We start from the raw sequence: 16,693 nt of genomic DNA on the forward strand, positions 1-16,693 counted from the left end.
ATAAAGTCTTAAGGGCTGGAGCCCACAAGATAAACTAGTCAGGAATTTGGACACTAGAGTAATTACATAGAGAGCCTCCACCTTCAAAAAAGTTAGCTGTATATTTTATTCACAGTGCTTCTGTCCTGAAGCACTACTCACCATGGGTGTACTCCAGTGTCAGATGACACAGTCCTCTCTCCTACTCCCCATTTAAACCAGTCACATCTCTAAAATGGGTGGAGTCCACCTCTGTTCATTAAACCAACAGAAATGAAGAATGACCTTATCATACAATAAGCCTGCACCAGCCACCAAATTGACAGCTTTAATTGAGTAAGTAGGCCTGAAAATGTGGTTATTTCCAGAGCAGGAATTTCAGAAAATTATTCAAGATTTGATGTTAATGATAAGATCACTATCCTGTTGATTTATCTTATTTAAGCTGATAAAAGAGAATTATGAGTATATACTTTGCTGATCCCCAGCCAAAAGGCCTCAAGGACCATCCCATCACTCATAATTTTTAAAATGTTATTTTGCACACACCAGAACAGTTTGCAGTGAAATGTTAAAGGCCTCTGCCTTGTTCAACACGCAATTCTTGTTTCTGTAAACTCATTCTGAAATGAGGTAAGCCTCCGTTAGCACCTCAGCTAAACAAAATCCTGACTTGTAAGCTATAGTCCAAACCCATCTCTGTGCAGTGAATATAAGCCCTCAATTTAAAATGCATGATAATGACTGGTGGGACTTATTTCTATAGGAAAAAAAAGGAGTCATGCCTGCAAAACACAGATTCTTGTGACTGTAACAACAAACACTTTGAAGACATAGATAAAAATTCATAATCCAATTACTCTAAGTGGCTATACTGCTCACCGTGAGTCACTCTTAGTACTCTGTTTCACGTCAGGAGCAGCCATAGTGAATTACCAACATTGTTTCATATGGACATGTGGGGGGAGGGAGGAAAGGAGAACAGCACATTGAGTAGGAAATTAAATAAATATTTTTGACCTTCATTTTCCTATTCAAGGAATATCAAAACCAGTATATTTCTTCATATAAGTACATTTTCTGAGAGAAAAACAAACAAACAAAAAAATGTAATCTGTGTTGTTTTATAACAGTTATCCATTTAAACTATTGTAGAATTGTTTCTGTCATTACTCCTCAGCACAAATACCATAAAAGATCTAATTGACAGACTATACAGACTCTACCTACCTTATATTCTTGTTTCATTTCTGATTTATTAGAAAATAAGCTCTCTAGGGAAAAGATCTCATCTTACACACCTGTAAAGCAGAGAACAGAGTTTGCTGCACAGATACATAGCTGTAGGCTCCGTGTATAAAAGAGACAGAGTATTCTCTGGATTTTAAGTAGATTACTGATTAAATAATAATGCTACAATTTTTAAGATCACTACTGCGGAATAATTCAGACCATACCATGTTGTAGCAGAGGTCTGTCAAGAATGAAATGCACATTTTCCACTCCACAGAAAGTCGTCTTCCTTTATAGTTACTCATATTGCACAACATATAGTTCACTCATTATGCACAACATGCATAACAAAGAGTTAGATCCATCTTGGAAAGATGACCGACCTTGTGACTTGGACTAAATGAGTCTGTACTTGTGCAAATACAATCACCCCTATAAGATAGAAATGAGTAAGTGCGATCAAACCTATTTTAGCCAAGAGACAGTACCAGGAGCTTCTCTTTCTCAGTGCAGTCTCCATTCTTTGATATCTCTGCTGCTGAATGCCCCTGCATCTGCTCCTTCTCCAAAATGCCTGTTCCCTCCTTACTTCTTACCAGTTGTTTTGGCAGCACTAACTCCAAAAGCACTGGGACAAGCCTACAAAGACTGAAGGCTTTTCACTGCATCTCATGACCTGCAAGGCTTGCCTTGATAATAAGGCCTGTTTCACTAATTAAGCTCTAGAAAAATAGCCAAAATGGCATTGTGCCATTTCTAATGTATTTTGTTGAAAATTCACGCATCTTGTAATGTATACTTCCACAGCTTTTCTGTGAAGAAAGTTTCATTCTTACAAACTTTTCAAGCACTAGAGAGATACAAATTAGTCATGTAAAGTAATTTCAGGAGAAAAAAAATAAATCCTAGGCACTGGGATTTATATGCAATATAATACTGTAAAAATCTTCATTCCTCCAGTGCCGAAAGTGCTAATTATTTCCATATACTCCAGGTTTTCCAGCATCTCCAGACTTTGTTGCTCACTTATTGCTGCTTCTCAGAACACGTTTATCCTAGAAACTGGGTTTATTTTAACTGTTTATAACTGAGTAAGATTATGGTATGAAAATCATGTTAGAGAAGAAATTGACAAGCAGTGACAAGTACCTTGTGGCAGGCTCTTTGACTAGAATTGTATTAATGAAGAACCACCAAATGCCTCTATTTTAATAACAAAAGAAAATTTTGTGTTATGTCATAACAGTCATAAGTGCTGAGAGTCTTTGGAAAGGTAATGCAGATTGATGTACCCTGTAAAATAAAAATGTTGCAATATACTCATATTAATTACTAAAACATGAAATAAACAGGATGTCACTTTGGAAGAATAACTTCCAAATACTAGTGATGAAATTCTGTATTTGGCAAATAGGGTATTCAAACAGACAGAGCATAAGGAATGAGCCTGTTTGAGAGATCATTTGATTTGCAATTTAGTACTTTTATCATCAGTTTAAGAACAAAATAATAAAGCATCTGAACAAGTATGCCATAGTTGTTTCTTTTTTTTTTTTTCTTTTAAATTACTGTATACATCCTTGGCCTATTAAATTATGACATTTGGACATGTTTTGTATCACTGTGTAGATCGAGGTGAGAGATAATAATGCTGAAGCATCTGCACCTAATGAAAACATAACACCTTCTATTTGTTGGCATGGTTCACTGCAAAAAAGCAATATATCACTGTCCAGAAAATGGCCAGAAGGAATAGGAAAATGAGCTGCTGCTAATTAAACCTTTTATGTAAAAACATGATTGCTAATCAAATCTGTATTACTCCATACTCTCATGCTCTACTTTCTTTTTCATTTACACTTCATCCTGTAGCCCCTGAAGTATCAGGCTTACAGGTTTCTTATAAATATACAGGTTCTTTTTAAAAAGATGCTAAAAATTAAAAAGGGACTGTGGGAGGAAAATGAATGGTGCAATTAAACTACATCTGGTTATTCTAATAGCTAACTAAAAGTTATATTTAAGTTATTAACAAAACAAAGTATTTACTCAAGATGAACTTTTATCATACTCGTGACAACTCAGTTACACTTTTATTATAAGGAAGAAAATATGTTTGGCTTTAGATACATAGAATGCACTTATTGACAGAAGTGCTTTATTCAGTTACAATCAGAACAATACAAGACATATTTCCTTCAAATAAATGAAAGATTTTTAATTTTTAATGATTCCATTGCTATGAAATCTGTTACACAAACAATTAAAATAAATTGAATTCTAAAGATAAATATTACCTTAGCTATGTATTAGATTAAAAGCCAACAAAATAGCTTTTGCAAAAATTCTGGGCTAACATACACTATGTTCCACCTAGTGAAGTACCCCATAATTGTTTAGATTTTAATTTATATAGTGATAATTATAGTAATATTTGTCCAATGAAGTGAAAAGTTACAACATAAGATGTTATTTGGAACAGAAAAGCATTCTTCTAAAAATGATGTAGGGAAAGATCAACTGAACTTACTATTTTTGTCAAGAAATAGTAAAATCAAAGCAAGCACTGACAATTGCAACAAGATTCTAAATGTAAATTGAAATACTTCAGACAAAAGGCTTGAAGGCAAGTGATTCTCCCATCGAGGGATGATTTTCACTTGTCTCCAGGTGTAACATTATGTGCACTGATGGGCTGATCAACAGAACAGAACTTCTTCCCAGCTGTAATCAGGAGTGATTGATGGTTGGGACAAAAAAAGTTGATTATCATGACAAGTCCACTGATGCAGAGAAAATAGGCTATGCTGGGGAAAGGATAAAACCTGTTTAGGGCCTACCTTCTAAAATACCCTTTATAAAGAAGAAAAAGAAACAGTTAAGCCCATACAAAAGGAGCAAATACATGAATTTAGCAAATTTGCCTGTACCTATAGTACCTATCTGTACCTATAGTTGTCCTACCATGAGACAGTGAGACATATATAAACCCCAAAGAGAGTAAATCCTTTTATTTTTAAAATAGTTTTAAATCAACTGATCAGACAACTACATATAGTGAAGCAACTGTATGCTCTACCAGTAAAGCATTGCCTCAGTTTGAATACATGTTTTGAATTCATAATCAGCCTTTTAAAGGCCATGGGGAAGTTCAGTTTAAGTGCCATATTGAATTCTTTCCTGAAAAGAAGTCAGTCCCCTTTGGCCATTTTAAACCTTTAAAGGTTTCTTTTTCATTTGAGATCAAAAAAATGCATAAGTGAGGGAAATATACCCTCAAAGGTATAGTTCCAATATGTGCTGTTTTTAAATATATATTTATATTCCAATACAAAGCTTTTTAAAGCAGATACCGGGTTGCACTTCCACTCATTCAGAGGATCAGACTCCCAGCCGTTAGCTGTGATGTGACTGAGTACATGGAATAACAATATCCCCAGAGACTGTAAAAGACATGCGAAGAGTGCTAAAAGAAACAAGGAGCTGAAAAAGTCAGGCCTGGAGGTTCTGAAGTGGAATTTGTTTACATCAGGGACAGTTACATTTAATAGTAATTCTCACAAAATGAAATATTATTTTTGCTACAAGAGCTGCCTGCACAGATACATAAAGAAGACTATATCACAGGTATCCCAGGGCGTGCAATTCTACTGACCAAAAAGAAAAAAAAAAGTCTCCAGTTAGTGTAAGATTATTTGAAAAGGTTTTACAGCTGTTAGAAGAGAGTATAACCAGCAAAAGCCAAGGAAAAAAAATAATAATAAAAAAAAAGCACACTATATTTAAAGCATTTTCAGAAAGAATTAGTAATTACATCAGTTAATAAAGATCTATTTTAATCATTTTAATAAATCATTTTAATCATTTTAATCATTTAATCATTTTAATAAAGATCTATTCACATCAAACAAAACTGCACATTTTCTCCGTATGCGCTCTTTCTGTAGACCAGACTTTTGCATACAGTCTTGCCTGTTCCTTTTTTCTCATATCCTTACCAATACCTAAGAAAGTACGTACAGTCTAATGAAAAGGAATCACTGATAGGTGACAGAGAACAGACAATATTTTGTCATTTTTATTTTTAAATTTATCTGCACCTATTATTAATAATCCAGAATCTAAGATGCTCAGATGTATATATATATATATTATTATTATTATTTTTATAAATCTATAAGCAAAAAGTTAGAAAAGGCCAAACAAAGGTGGGTGAGGATGACACAGAAAAGAGTTTGTAATTTATGTTTCTTTCTTGGTGATGACTTGCTTACCGAAAGTGGTTTCTGCAAGAGTTCCCATCACAGTTGTTCATAAATTTCAGTTGTGTATTATATTTGACTGATTTATTTCACATTTGGGCTGAGGAAGGTGACAGGAAAAAATACCTCAAATATAAGTAAGTGTATGGGAATAAGTGATAAAGCAGAGGTTTTTCTCCTTGCAGTTGGAGCAGCAGCCTTTTCTATGAATGGATCATGTGAGAGAATCAGAACATGAAGAACACTTGCCCCTTTTATATGTTTGTCTGTCTGTACTAATTCCCTCCCAATTCCATCAGGTAAGTAATGGTGTTTTTCAATGTGCATTTGAATAATACTAAGCATTATCTTTGTTTCCAGTTTCTGCCAAAGACACCTAAGAAACAACAGCTGCCCACTACCTTCCCAATGTTAGTATTTGCATCTAACTTCCATGATGTTCCCCCCACCCTTCACCAGGTACAAAATCTTTCTGACACTAGTATAGCCCAAAGAATGTAGATACAGGACCCAATTCATTAAAACCACTGGAGATACATATATGAAATTTGTGTGCAAGTCATCTTACTAACTGACAGAGAATCTATATAGCACTCCTAACATTAAAGTCAGACTTTGGAAAATCTAGGACCCATCATTTCATTTATACCACCTTTTTTTTTTTTTTTTTTTCTTTTTCCTCCTCAGTTTCATGTTTCCTGATACATTCTTATATTTCAATTTAATAATTTCTGAGAGAAGGAAAACTTTCTGACAGTAACAAGCATTTTAGACTTTCTCTCTTGTTAAGTACTCTCACCTCTGCCTTTCTCTCTTCTTTCTGCTGCTCTTTGTAGTTCTAAGATCATCTAAACCCAAGCGTAAGTTAAAAGTTGGCTCCAATGGGCAAATATTGCAACCATTCACTTTGGTGCCAGAAGCAGAAACCTTTTAAACCAATTTGTCTCCATGGTCCACAGTCAGAACACTGGTCATTAATCTTCTGCAAATTATTAACAGGACTATAAAAGAGAGCCGTTACTTATTCACAGATAATTTCTAGCAAACTCAAGTAATTTTCAAGAGATGTCAAACCTTCTGCACAACTGATTTCTTTTATCAAAAAAAGTGAGTGCTTTGGAAATTAAATAACCAAGTAGGATGAGCAGAGTTGACAAAAAAAAATAATAAAAAAAATAGTATAAAGCAATTCTTTTGTAGCATCTTTAAGTCCTAACACAGCAACATCTGCTGATCAACTGACAGTTTTAATCTCTCCAGGATCACCTTTCTACAATGACTGACGTTCAGTTGGCATAGATATTGAACATTCTCCACAGCCTGTGCTTGTGAAGGGAGCTGTAAGCATTAGACATTGCTTTCTCCTGAATTTAGAGATTCCCTTTTCAACAACTACTGCTAAATGTGGTTTAAGAGTGAATTTTGGATGGAAAGCATATCTTGCAGTATGAATGCTGTGGACACAAAGTGACTCCATCTGTCCTTATCAACAACAGACTTAGAAATCAGCTTACATTCAGAGCAGGATTTTTAAAAGATCAGTAACTTAAAACTTTATTTCTTCAATATCTTCTTGCCCCTGCCAATGCTTCTGTGAACCTGATACCACTGGGCTGGTCCATGTTCTGTAGCAGTTCAGAGATTTCTTACACGGAACAGATTGCTTTCATTACAAAAGAGGAGATAGGTACCAGGAATAGTGAAGAGTTGGTTACTGAGCATCAACCAAAATGTTTGGTTTTTATGCGTGACTGTCAATCAAGGTAATTATATATATCCTTAGGATATCAGTCACAGGAGGTTCAACACCTCCAAAAGTACTCATAAGCTAAACAGGAAGGTGCTGTATTATACATTTATAATTTCTGCTTCTAAGTTATACAGGTGCATCGTAGTACTGTATACAAGGTAAAAAATATGGAAAAAATAATATATACAGCAAAAATTATTTATATTTTATTAAGCATTTTAGAATTGTTTCAAGAAACTATAGGTTTTCATAATATTAATAATAATTCATAATTCATACATATTTTTTCAGCAGACTATTCTGGGTTTCTTACTTCGTAAATTGTTACTTAGTTCTTACATGAAAAAAAAAAAAAAAGTTTACCTAGAACAAAACATCTAAGAGAAGATAGAATTTAAATTTAAAAAATAAATATATATTATTTTATTTCAAAATACTCCATATAGACAAAAAAAAAAGTTCTAATTCTCTAGCATGGGAAAGACTAGTCTTGCATAGGACCTGACTGCAATTCATATTGCTTCCTGAGCTTTAAAACTGTGGTCTAGGAAAAAGAAAGTAATGCTTCTAAAATGTGCAGCATAGGCCTATAAAAACAGAATCCTCTGAATATACAATGAGCAAAATAACATTGTGTTGTTCACAAATTTGTAATGTATGCAGCGTAAAAGAAAAATATTCTATTTTTTTATTATTTTTTTGAACGCCAAAAATATCTTGAATATTTTTAGCAATCTTTTGGATTTCCATAGTGTATTGACATAAATTCCAGATATTCAGAAATCTCTGAATTACTTGCTACTTTTTCCAGTGAATAATATAAACCAGCATCACTGGAAAAGTGTCGACCTATGAGTATATTTCCACTCTGACTCACATTCTGATCTCAAATGAACGGCATGTGCAATTCCACAACTGAAATCAGTATTTGTTCCTCCTAACACTGAACTTCACAGTACAGAAAAGATTGTACATTATTAGAAAGACATAGCACACACACACATGCACATGTGCATGCACACAAACAAATATATATACACACAGATGCACACGCATAAGGGGATGAGTGTGTAGGGTTTTTTTGTTTGTTTGTTTGTTTTGTTTTTTAATACACACACATATATAAAAGTTATGGAGTTAGCCATATAAGGAGTTGAGTTAATTCTGGAATATTTGTTCTCAGTGAGGTACAAGTGCTGCAATAAATGCTATACCCTCATAGAGTAACACTAACTTGAAGCAGATGCTGAGTATCTGAGTTTGTGCAAGAAAATCTTAAAGAACTGGGCTGATAGCTTCACAGAAGGGAGGTATATTGGTTTGGAACAACCAGAAATAAAATTGCCCCAAGAAAATACATAAATGCGTTTGAAAGCTGGTAATAAATGATAATGGCAAGAAGCAACTTTAAGAAAGCTGTGTCTTACAATTCAAGCAGAAATTGTTGTTTTTATACTAAATTTTATACCAAAGCAGGGCTTTAAATCTATGGGTTAATTTATATTCTAAATTTTAATCTAATTCAAAATCAGAGATACAATTAAAACCTGAGAATAAGTTTTGAAACCAGGAAGGTGAAATGCTAAATAACTTTTAGTTAGCTGTATCAGCCTTTCCTGGTTCTCAAAGAACAAACTTTGAAAGTTTCTCTGTCCTTGGAGAAGCCCAGAACAGGTGTGACTACTGCTTGGCACAGACAAGAAATGAAATCTCTGTTAACTCATTCAAACCACAGAAACAGTTTTGCAAGGCCATCTAATCTCTCTCTTGGCTCTGGGATAGCATTGAGCACTCCTGGCCATCCTCAGAACTGAGTGTCAAACTTTTTAAGACTGTTAACTGACAGGGAGCCCATACACAAACCTATGATCTTCATTCCAGAAATTCACAAACACTGTAACTGGAATTATTTCACTAAATATTCTGATTAAAACAAACAATCAAAGAAAAAAATTAAGCTGAATATTCTTCTACTAAATCCAAGGAGCACAAAGGTCAGTTGGTCTCTGTGCTTTTAATAATCTGCTTTCATATATTCCAAACCTGCTATATTTTCATTGTCTTCTTCACTTTATATCTATACAATCCTTTCTACTTTCCCCAGCCAAGTGATATTTTTTTCACATCTTGTCATACTTGTTGATGTATTCTGATGTATTTTGCGATTAATTATGCTTTTGTTGAAGTGTGATGACCACTGTTGTAAATGATTCTCATCTGAGGCATTGCCAATTTTAAATACTGTGGAATGTTTACCTGTCTACAGATATATGTAATTTTTTTTCCCAGTTAGTCCTTGACAACATACACTCAGTAAGTCTTTTTTACTCATTAAGCCAGACATTTCTCATTTTATTGCTTGCTCATTTACTTTTTCCAGCTTAAATAAAATACTTTGTGCTTGTATTTACTGCATTCATTGGAATTCTAAATTATTTTCTCCGAATCAGGATATACATTTTGTACTACAATCCTGAACTTGCCACCTTCTACCAAGTACCTGTCACCCTCCATCTTGGTGTCATTCAGAAACCTAGTATTCATACTCTCTGTTCTTTCAGATGCATCACTAATGAAAATTTAGAGTAGCAGCAGGTGTGGATCATGCAGATCCTGACTTGTACCATTCTTCTGTTTTGACAGAAAGCTACCAACAACTATTCTCAGTATTGTTTTTCAATGTGTTGTAAACAGAATTTTACAATTTTACCTCGACCATACTTCCCTACTTACTTTATAAAGCTGTCACATAGAACTTTATCAATGCTTATTAAAGCCAGAAGATATCACATCTACTTATTCCCCATTATCCTTTAGATCAATTACCCTGTCATAGGAAAAAATTAGATTGGTTTGACGGGATTTGTGCTTAACAAATTCATATTGTCAGTTTCTTATCACCTTATTATACCCTAGATACAAACTGATACGTTAATCATTTGTTTTAGATACCAAGCAACTAGGCATAACCTAAACAGGATACAAGACCTCTGGTTCTGCTTCTCCATGAAAGTGAGAACCGTCGTAAAATACTATGGATCTATACTGCATCTTCATTCTCCAAAGCATTCCGTTTGTTTGTTTTATACTGAAACAGAACCTTTTGAATCCTGACAACTTCATATAGCTGAACTGCTTATCACTTCATAAGTACCTTTGCTTTAGAGGGCTGGAGAAAAACAAGGCAAAAAACACAATAAATAAGGACTCCAGGATGAGCATTCAGCTCATGATTTTCAGGAGAACATTACCAATGTTTCTATCTTAGACAAGCAATTATTTATGGCTGGCATATTTGGAAATACATTTACAGTATATCGTAATGGAATTCACATCCTGTGAGTATATCAAAACATCAAAACAACCTTTCTCTAAAGGCAAGTTGAAGTCAAGTGTCTGTTTAACACGACAGAAAAGTAAGAGAGCCCTTTCTTTTGCAAGAATCAACCTGGTTAGCAGACACTGTTACACCTTAGATCAAATGATGAAATTAGAAACGCAGGCAAGACAAGACCAAATAATCAAGACAGGTGATCAAAAAATGAGGAAAACTTGGTAAACTTTTTTTTTTTTTTGTCTCCTTGAAGTCATAAGGTTTCTTTGTCATTTAGTAAGTTCTCGTGTTAGCAGAGTGTTTTCTCCAACATCTACCTGTAGGATAGGCACATGAGTTGTCCTGCTCAGGTTAGCTGGAATTTATTTTGCAGGGTGCTTCTAGCAGAAGTTTAATGTTTACTATAAAGCTTGTATTTAACAGATCTTCTAAATTGGTTCAATAACATCCAGCAGCTGGCAAAACCTAAAGGGCAACTCACATGCTTTTGCCCTATATTGGGTGTACAATGTAAATGCAAATATAAACAGATTTCCCTCAATGCAAAAAAAAAAAAAAAAAAGTGCACTGCTTGAAACAGATTCTATGAACCTACCTCTGTTATTCTAATGTTTTTGTTTGTTTGTTTGTTTTTCTCAGCATGGACAGGCTTTGCTTACTTGTTCATTCCTCCCTTCCCTTGTATGAGAAGATTTATTTTAAAAAGAAATACTGAACACACAGTTGTCATGAAGATTTATAGATAACTCCTTCAGAAAGAAGCTAAATGATTTGAGACTATTGTAGTGCCTTTTCTCATTTTTCTTTGAAATGTAATTTTGATACCATGTAGCCAGAAAAAAAAAGCTCTTCTGCACTGAAAGAAGTCTGTATCAGAGAGGATAAAATTCTGTATTCTCTACAAAAATGAAAAATCTCAAAGACCAGTTTTATTGTAAACATTTTCATAATACTGTCGTGCACTAAGTAAATGGGAATTTCTATTCATTATTCTCTGATAAAACCTATCTCCAGCATCTAAAAATAGATACATCAGTAGTACTGCCACAAAGCCCTAGGTTTCTGAAGAGGAAAGCTATTTATTGTTCTTACGGTTTTAAATCATGTTCAACAAAATATGATGAAAATGAAAAGTAGGTATATTCAGTAAATGAAAACCTTTCCATAATAATAGGAAAAAAAATTACATTGTGTGTTCGTATTTAAATAGTTGGATTACCAAACGTTGATTTTTTTTTTTTAAAGCAACCTTTTCTTTAAGCCTCAAAATTAAATCTGCACTTTTTTGCTAGAAAAAAAAACAACAGTGGACATTCAGAATTACCCAAGCAACCAAGTGTTGTGGTTTAACTTAGCTCTGTTCATTCCACTCACATTGCAGAAAAGCATTTCTAAAACTACAGCAGAACTCTACTTGTTTCTTGTTTCTACTTATTTCTTGAAAAGCCTCAACAGAGCACTTTGTGAATTTCGTCAGTAATAACTATACACACTGAATGAGAAGAGAGTATCATAAAGACATCCACAAATCTCTTTTTGGTTTTAGAGAAAATGGGAAGAGATGCCTTCCCAAGTTAATCATTGGACAACATTTGGAATCCTAATCTCTATATAGCAGAAACACTGAGAATGCTTTAAAATTTAGGTGAATATTAAAAGCAGAAAGCAAAAGATACTCAGTAAGATCTTCCCATTGCATAAATGTAACAGCATTGATCTACTTTCAGAGAGAGGACCATTAGAACAAACTTCCTCTGAACAGAGTTTGTGAATTGGAATTCAAGACTCTTGCACCTGCAGGTGTGAAAGGGCAATTCAATGTATTCTGCACAGCTTTTCTTCCAAGAGTTTCCTGTGAACAGCTTATATTAATAGATTTCCACTGAAACCATTGTTTTTGTTCGTAGATAACTCTGAAAATGGCTGCTGCCTCTTCCCCCTCTCTTCTTTGGAATCCTTTCTAAGAGCAGCAGAAGAGGAACAGAATGGGGGCATACCAGTCCTCTGAGTCAGAAGTATCAGTGTCCACTAATATCTTGTTTCCTTCAGTTTAGATTTATTTATTTATTTTATTTCAAACACTTTCTTCAGGAAAATACCTAGCTTCTGTCAGCTGGAAAATTTTCTGCCGCATGTATGAATCTGAGTTGCATACATGCTAATGTCATATGAATATGTCATTAAGTTAGCTTAATAACATATTCAGCCTCACTTTTGCCTGGATCTTTTTGCAGACTAACAAATGGTATTCCCTCTTTGTAAAGGAGATGCTTCACTTTGATATGTAACACTGTGGTGTTTGACGTCTCCTCTAGCTATGTTTCAGCATGATTCAGCATGACATACTCTTTCTTCAGATGAAGCTGAAAATTATGTGCAATGAGCCAGGCTGCTCAGTCACAGGGATCTGCTGTGGCCCAGAAGTCTCCGCTGTCCCCTAAAAATTCTGTTCATCAGAGTCCCACTGCGAATGGCTCAGTATTCACAGTCACAATTCTGACATCTAGCTTCTAAACAGAAAATCCTATTTTGATTCTCTTATTTTTTATCTGTGAGGATCATGACTGTTCCAGATATTTTATTATGATTTGCATCACTGTTTGAGAATGATGTCAATGCTATAAGAGTGTGCATTCAGTCCATGAACTAGAAAACCCAGAGTCCTCAGTGAACCTTAAGTATGTGATAGTCACTAGTGAGAAAATCATGACTCGGATTTTGTTGAAATTCTTGCTAAACAATAAAAAGCAGAGGGGAATGAAGAAAGCTGCATTATTTTAATACCTACGTGGACAATCCATTACAGAAGACTTCAAGGCTCAATTTAAGTGTTTGACAAGTTTATGGCTCTGATACATGATTGATAAGCTAAAAATAGGTTAATTAAATGTTCATAAATAGCTGCCTACAAAGAAACAGCTGCACACAAGAGTTCTTTCACTTCTTCATATGACTAGCATGAGGAAGGAACCTTGTGGATGTTTTTGGGCTGAACTTCAATATAAATTCAAACATTTTTGTATCTATATAAATAACTCCCATATGTAAATCAGCAAACAGGTAATAACTGAAAAACATTTGAAACAGGAAGACAAGCTGCCATCAGCAATGCCCACATCATGAAACTCCCTGGGAAGACTAGAATAGCAGAAGACAATATGTACTACTATGTCAGATTTTGTCTTCACACACAAAGTTGCTGGAGAAAGAAATAAAGGAGTTGAATTCTGAGAGGCTTTTCTGTGACAGAAGTATTCCTTGGCAAGGAGTACCACAGTGCAGTTTCCTCGGGTAATTACAAGGGACGGGTCTCCTCAGTATGTTAGAGAACATTTCCAGATCAGATTGTTCTATTTAATTGTTGAAGGAATGAGAGGATGCAGGGTAGGAGCCAATAGACAAAAATTACCAGCTTCTATTAATAGTATTACTACTAAGATTGTACTCTCAAGATAGGAGTAATAAAATACAATTCTAACCAAAAAGGTGTGTTTTTGTAAGGGTAGAAAATGGAAGGTAAATCCACAAGGATGATAAACACATCTGAATAACATCTAATATTTACAGGAAGAAAAGAAAGGCAACTGTGTCTGGGACTGATAGAAGAATTAGGACCCAGCAAATATTTCAGCCCTATTAGCAGTAATGGATCAGTCCATTTTCCTATTTTCACTCTGTGCAGCACAACTGAAGTTGATGAGCTTGCAGAGATATATCCGCAGGGAAAATTTGGCCTGGTGTATAAACACTATCAGATAATTGTGTTTATTTGAAGCACCCTACAGCCTTTTCATCTGCTGAATCACAAACTGAAATCACAACGTTTCATTTAGGTTCAATTTATGCAAATCATGGCACATCCTAAAAGATAAATACATATTTCTAGTCTGATACAAAATGATCAACTTACATCAGAATTAAATCTCAGCTGGCAAATGTTGCATGATATGATTTGCTTTCTTCGATGAGGAAGAGGAACCCCAAATGTATGATTTATTACAGCTTTTTGAATTGGGTCCATCTGTAAAGAGAGAAGAAAAAGAAATATAAAAGCTTTTGCTGTTTCACTGTATTTTATGTTTTGTATAGTTGCAGAACAGATAATACGTTATTCCAAACCATACTCCATACTACAGAAAACTATTATTTTTCTTTGAAAAATAATATTTCTACTTCATGCAGTTTTACAAAAAGGTAACACAGCGAGGAACAAAGAAAAGTGTTGTTAGCTATCTTGAAACACGTATCCTTAGTAGTATTCTATATGTACCAATATCCCTTTACTGACAAAAGTTAAAAGCTGTAAACGCTAATTAAGCTTACTTATTAATTTATGTTTTTTATAACAAAGATAAGCTAGTACACTAAGTAAAACAATAGTATTTTATGTAAAATTACTAAATAAGCAATCAATGAAAATGTGAAGGATTATTATATAAAAATAATTCCCAAATAACACAATAGCTCAATATTGTGAAAAAATAATAATTTTTGAGGAACCAATAAATGATCTTTTTCAATAAAACACCTTCCACACAACCAATGAAAAAAACAAATCCTCCAAAGATTATTTTCACAGGCATTTAGAAAAAGCAATTTATTTTTCAATAAACCCTACTTAAGGATGAATTTTTACTTTGATGAAAAGCATTATTCTGAAAAAAACTCTACCAGAAAGTTGATCTAGCAGTATGCTGTTAAAAAAAAAAGGGGGGAGAGGGGGGAATTTTGGCAGAAAATTTAGATCAGCTTCCCCAAATCTATTGGTTGAAATGATTTATACGTTATTTTTACAAGAAGCATCTGACAGATATTCCTAAAATCTAGTAACAGCTTTAAAGCAAGTTGGTATGCCAACTTTAAGCAAATCAAACATAGATTTTATCTTTGAATTTTATTACTAAAAATTCACATAATTTGATGAAGCAAATACATCTAATTTTCTAACTGACAATAAGCAGTATTCAGACAGGATACTTTATATGTGCTTTGAGACCCAAACACCTTTTCTATGTTCATGTCCTCGCGATTTACTTTCTTGAGTCAGTTAGCAAAGGTTTATTTTATAATAAAGAATAACAGCTTTTTCTCAAAGTAATCAATGATTCACGGAAGCCGTAATGGTAGACAGCCATGGCCTCTATTGCAGTGAATCCAAAACAGTTCACTACAGAATTGTTGCATCATCTGATATCTGTTCAGTGTAAGATATGAAATAGGTCATGGGCTTAAACTAATTCTTGTTCAAAAGAAATTCAGATCAGGAGAGAAGGGAAGAAGGAGAGGAGAGAGGGAGGGAGGAATAGGGAAACTCTGTGATGTTATAGAAAGGTTTAGAAGAAATGTTCAGTTTGAAAATCCTCTTCAATTCAATGCAAAAGTGAAATATCTCACCCACTTGTAAAACCACCATCACAAATGAGCATTAGTCCCTAGAACTAGGGATGTCACTGTAACATAACCGAAAAAATGCATTGATCACTAAAGTCAGAGAATATTTGACCAAGTACTTCCATGTTCACTGAATGTTGTTAAGTACACGTATAGACTGCATTTCAGGTTGATTTTTGATACTGCAGCGTACTGTGTAAGATAATATGAAGACTTTAGCTGTGATCCAACCTTGTGCTTTAGACACTCATTTTACTCTGTAACCTAATTTGTAGAAATACCAACATCCAAAGATAATATTGCACAGACCAGAAAGAAGAAAACTACACAGGCAGGTAAGCAAACAGTAACAGCAGTTCTTATTTCAACTGCTCCATTCCTCAACACGTGACTTTTTATGCCAGTAGAACCAGCCTACCTTTACCTTGCTGTACACTTTCAGTACTAAAGCATAACCTGGCCTTAACCAACACTATTTTACAGCTGCTGAACTTTTAGGAAATTTAGCCTAAATTTTTAAGAAATTTACATACTGTTCCTCTCCCGTTGCAGGTCTAAAATACTTATGGAAACCTCAAGCCTAGATATATGAATAAGTCAACACACGGTAGCAATACATCGTGCGTCCTTTGATTGAGTGTAACATCTGAACCAGAGACTCACGTTCTTAACCACAGTTTTGAGATGCTATTAGTTTAGACTTCAGTGTAAGCATGTTAAATAAACTCTGACACATTCTCCCTC

At 34.3% G+C, this 16,693-nt stretch overlaps 1 protein-coding gene across 5 annotated transcripts in view; it reads right to left on the bottom strand.

Moving 5' to 3' along the window:
• ZNF385D (zinc finger protein 385D) overlaps window positions 1-16,693 on the bottom strand; it is a 429,191-nt gene that overhangs the window by 81,621 nt on the left and 330,877 nt on the right. For all 5 annotated transcript variants that reach the window (XR_011093916.1, XM_068674352.1, XM_068674353.1 and 2 more), the window contains exon 4: window positions 14,469-14,579. Coding sequence is in view for 4 of the 5 variants with exons in the window: in XM_068674352.1 (XP_068530453.1) it covers window positions 14,469-14,579 (111 nt within the window). In the remaining variant the exon portion in view is untranslated. The remainder of the gene's footprint in view (window positions 1-14,468; window positions 14,580-16,693) is intronic.

This window comes from Anas acuta, chromosome 2 (assembly GCF_963932015.1).
Source record: "Anas acuta chromosome 2, bAnaAcu1.1, whole genome shotgun sequence".
NCBI classification, from domain to species: Eukaryota; Metazoa; Chordata; class Aves; order Anseriformes; family Anatidae; genus Anas; species Anas acuta.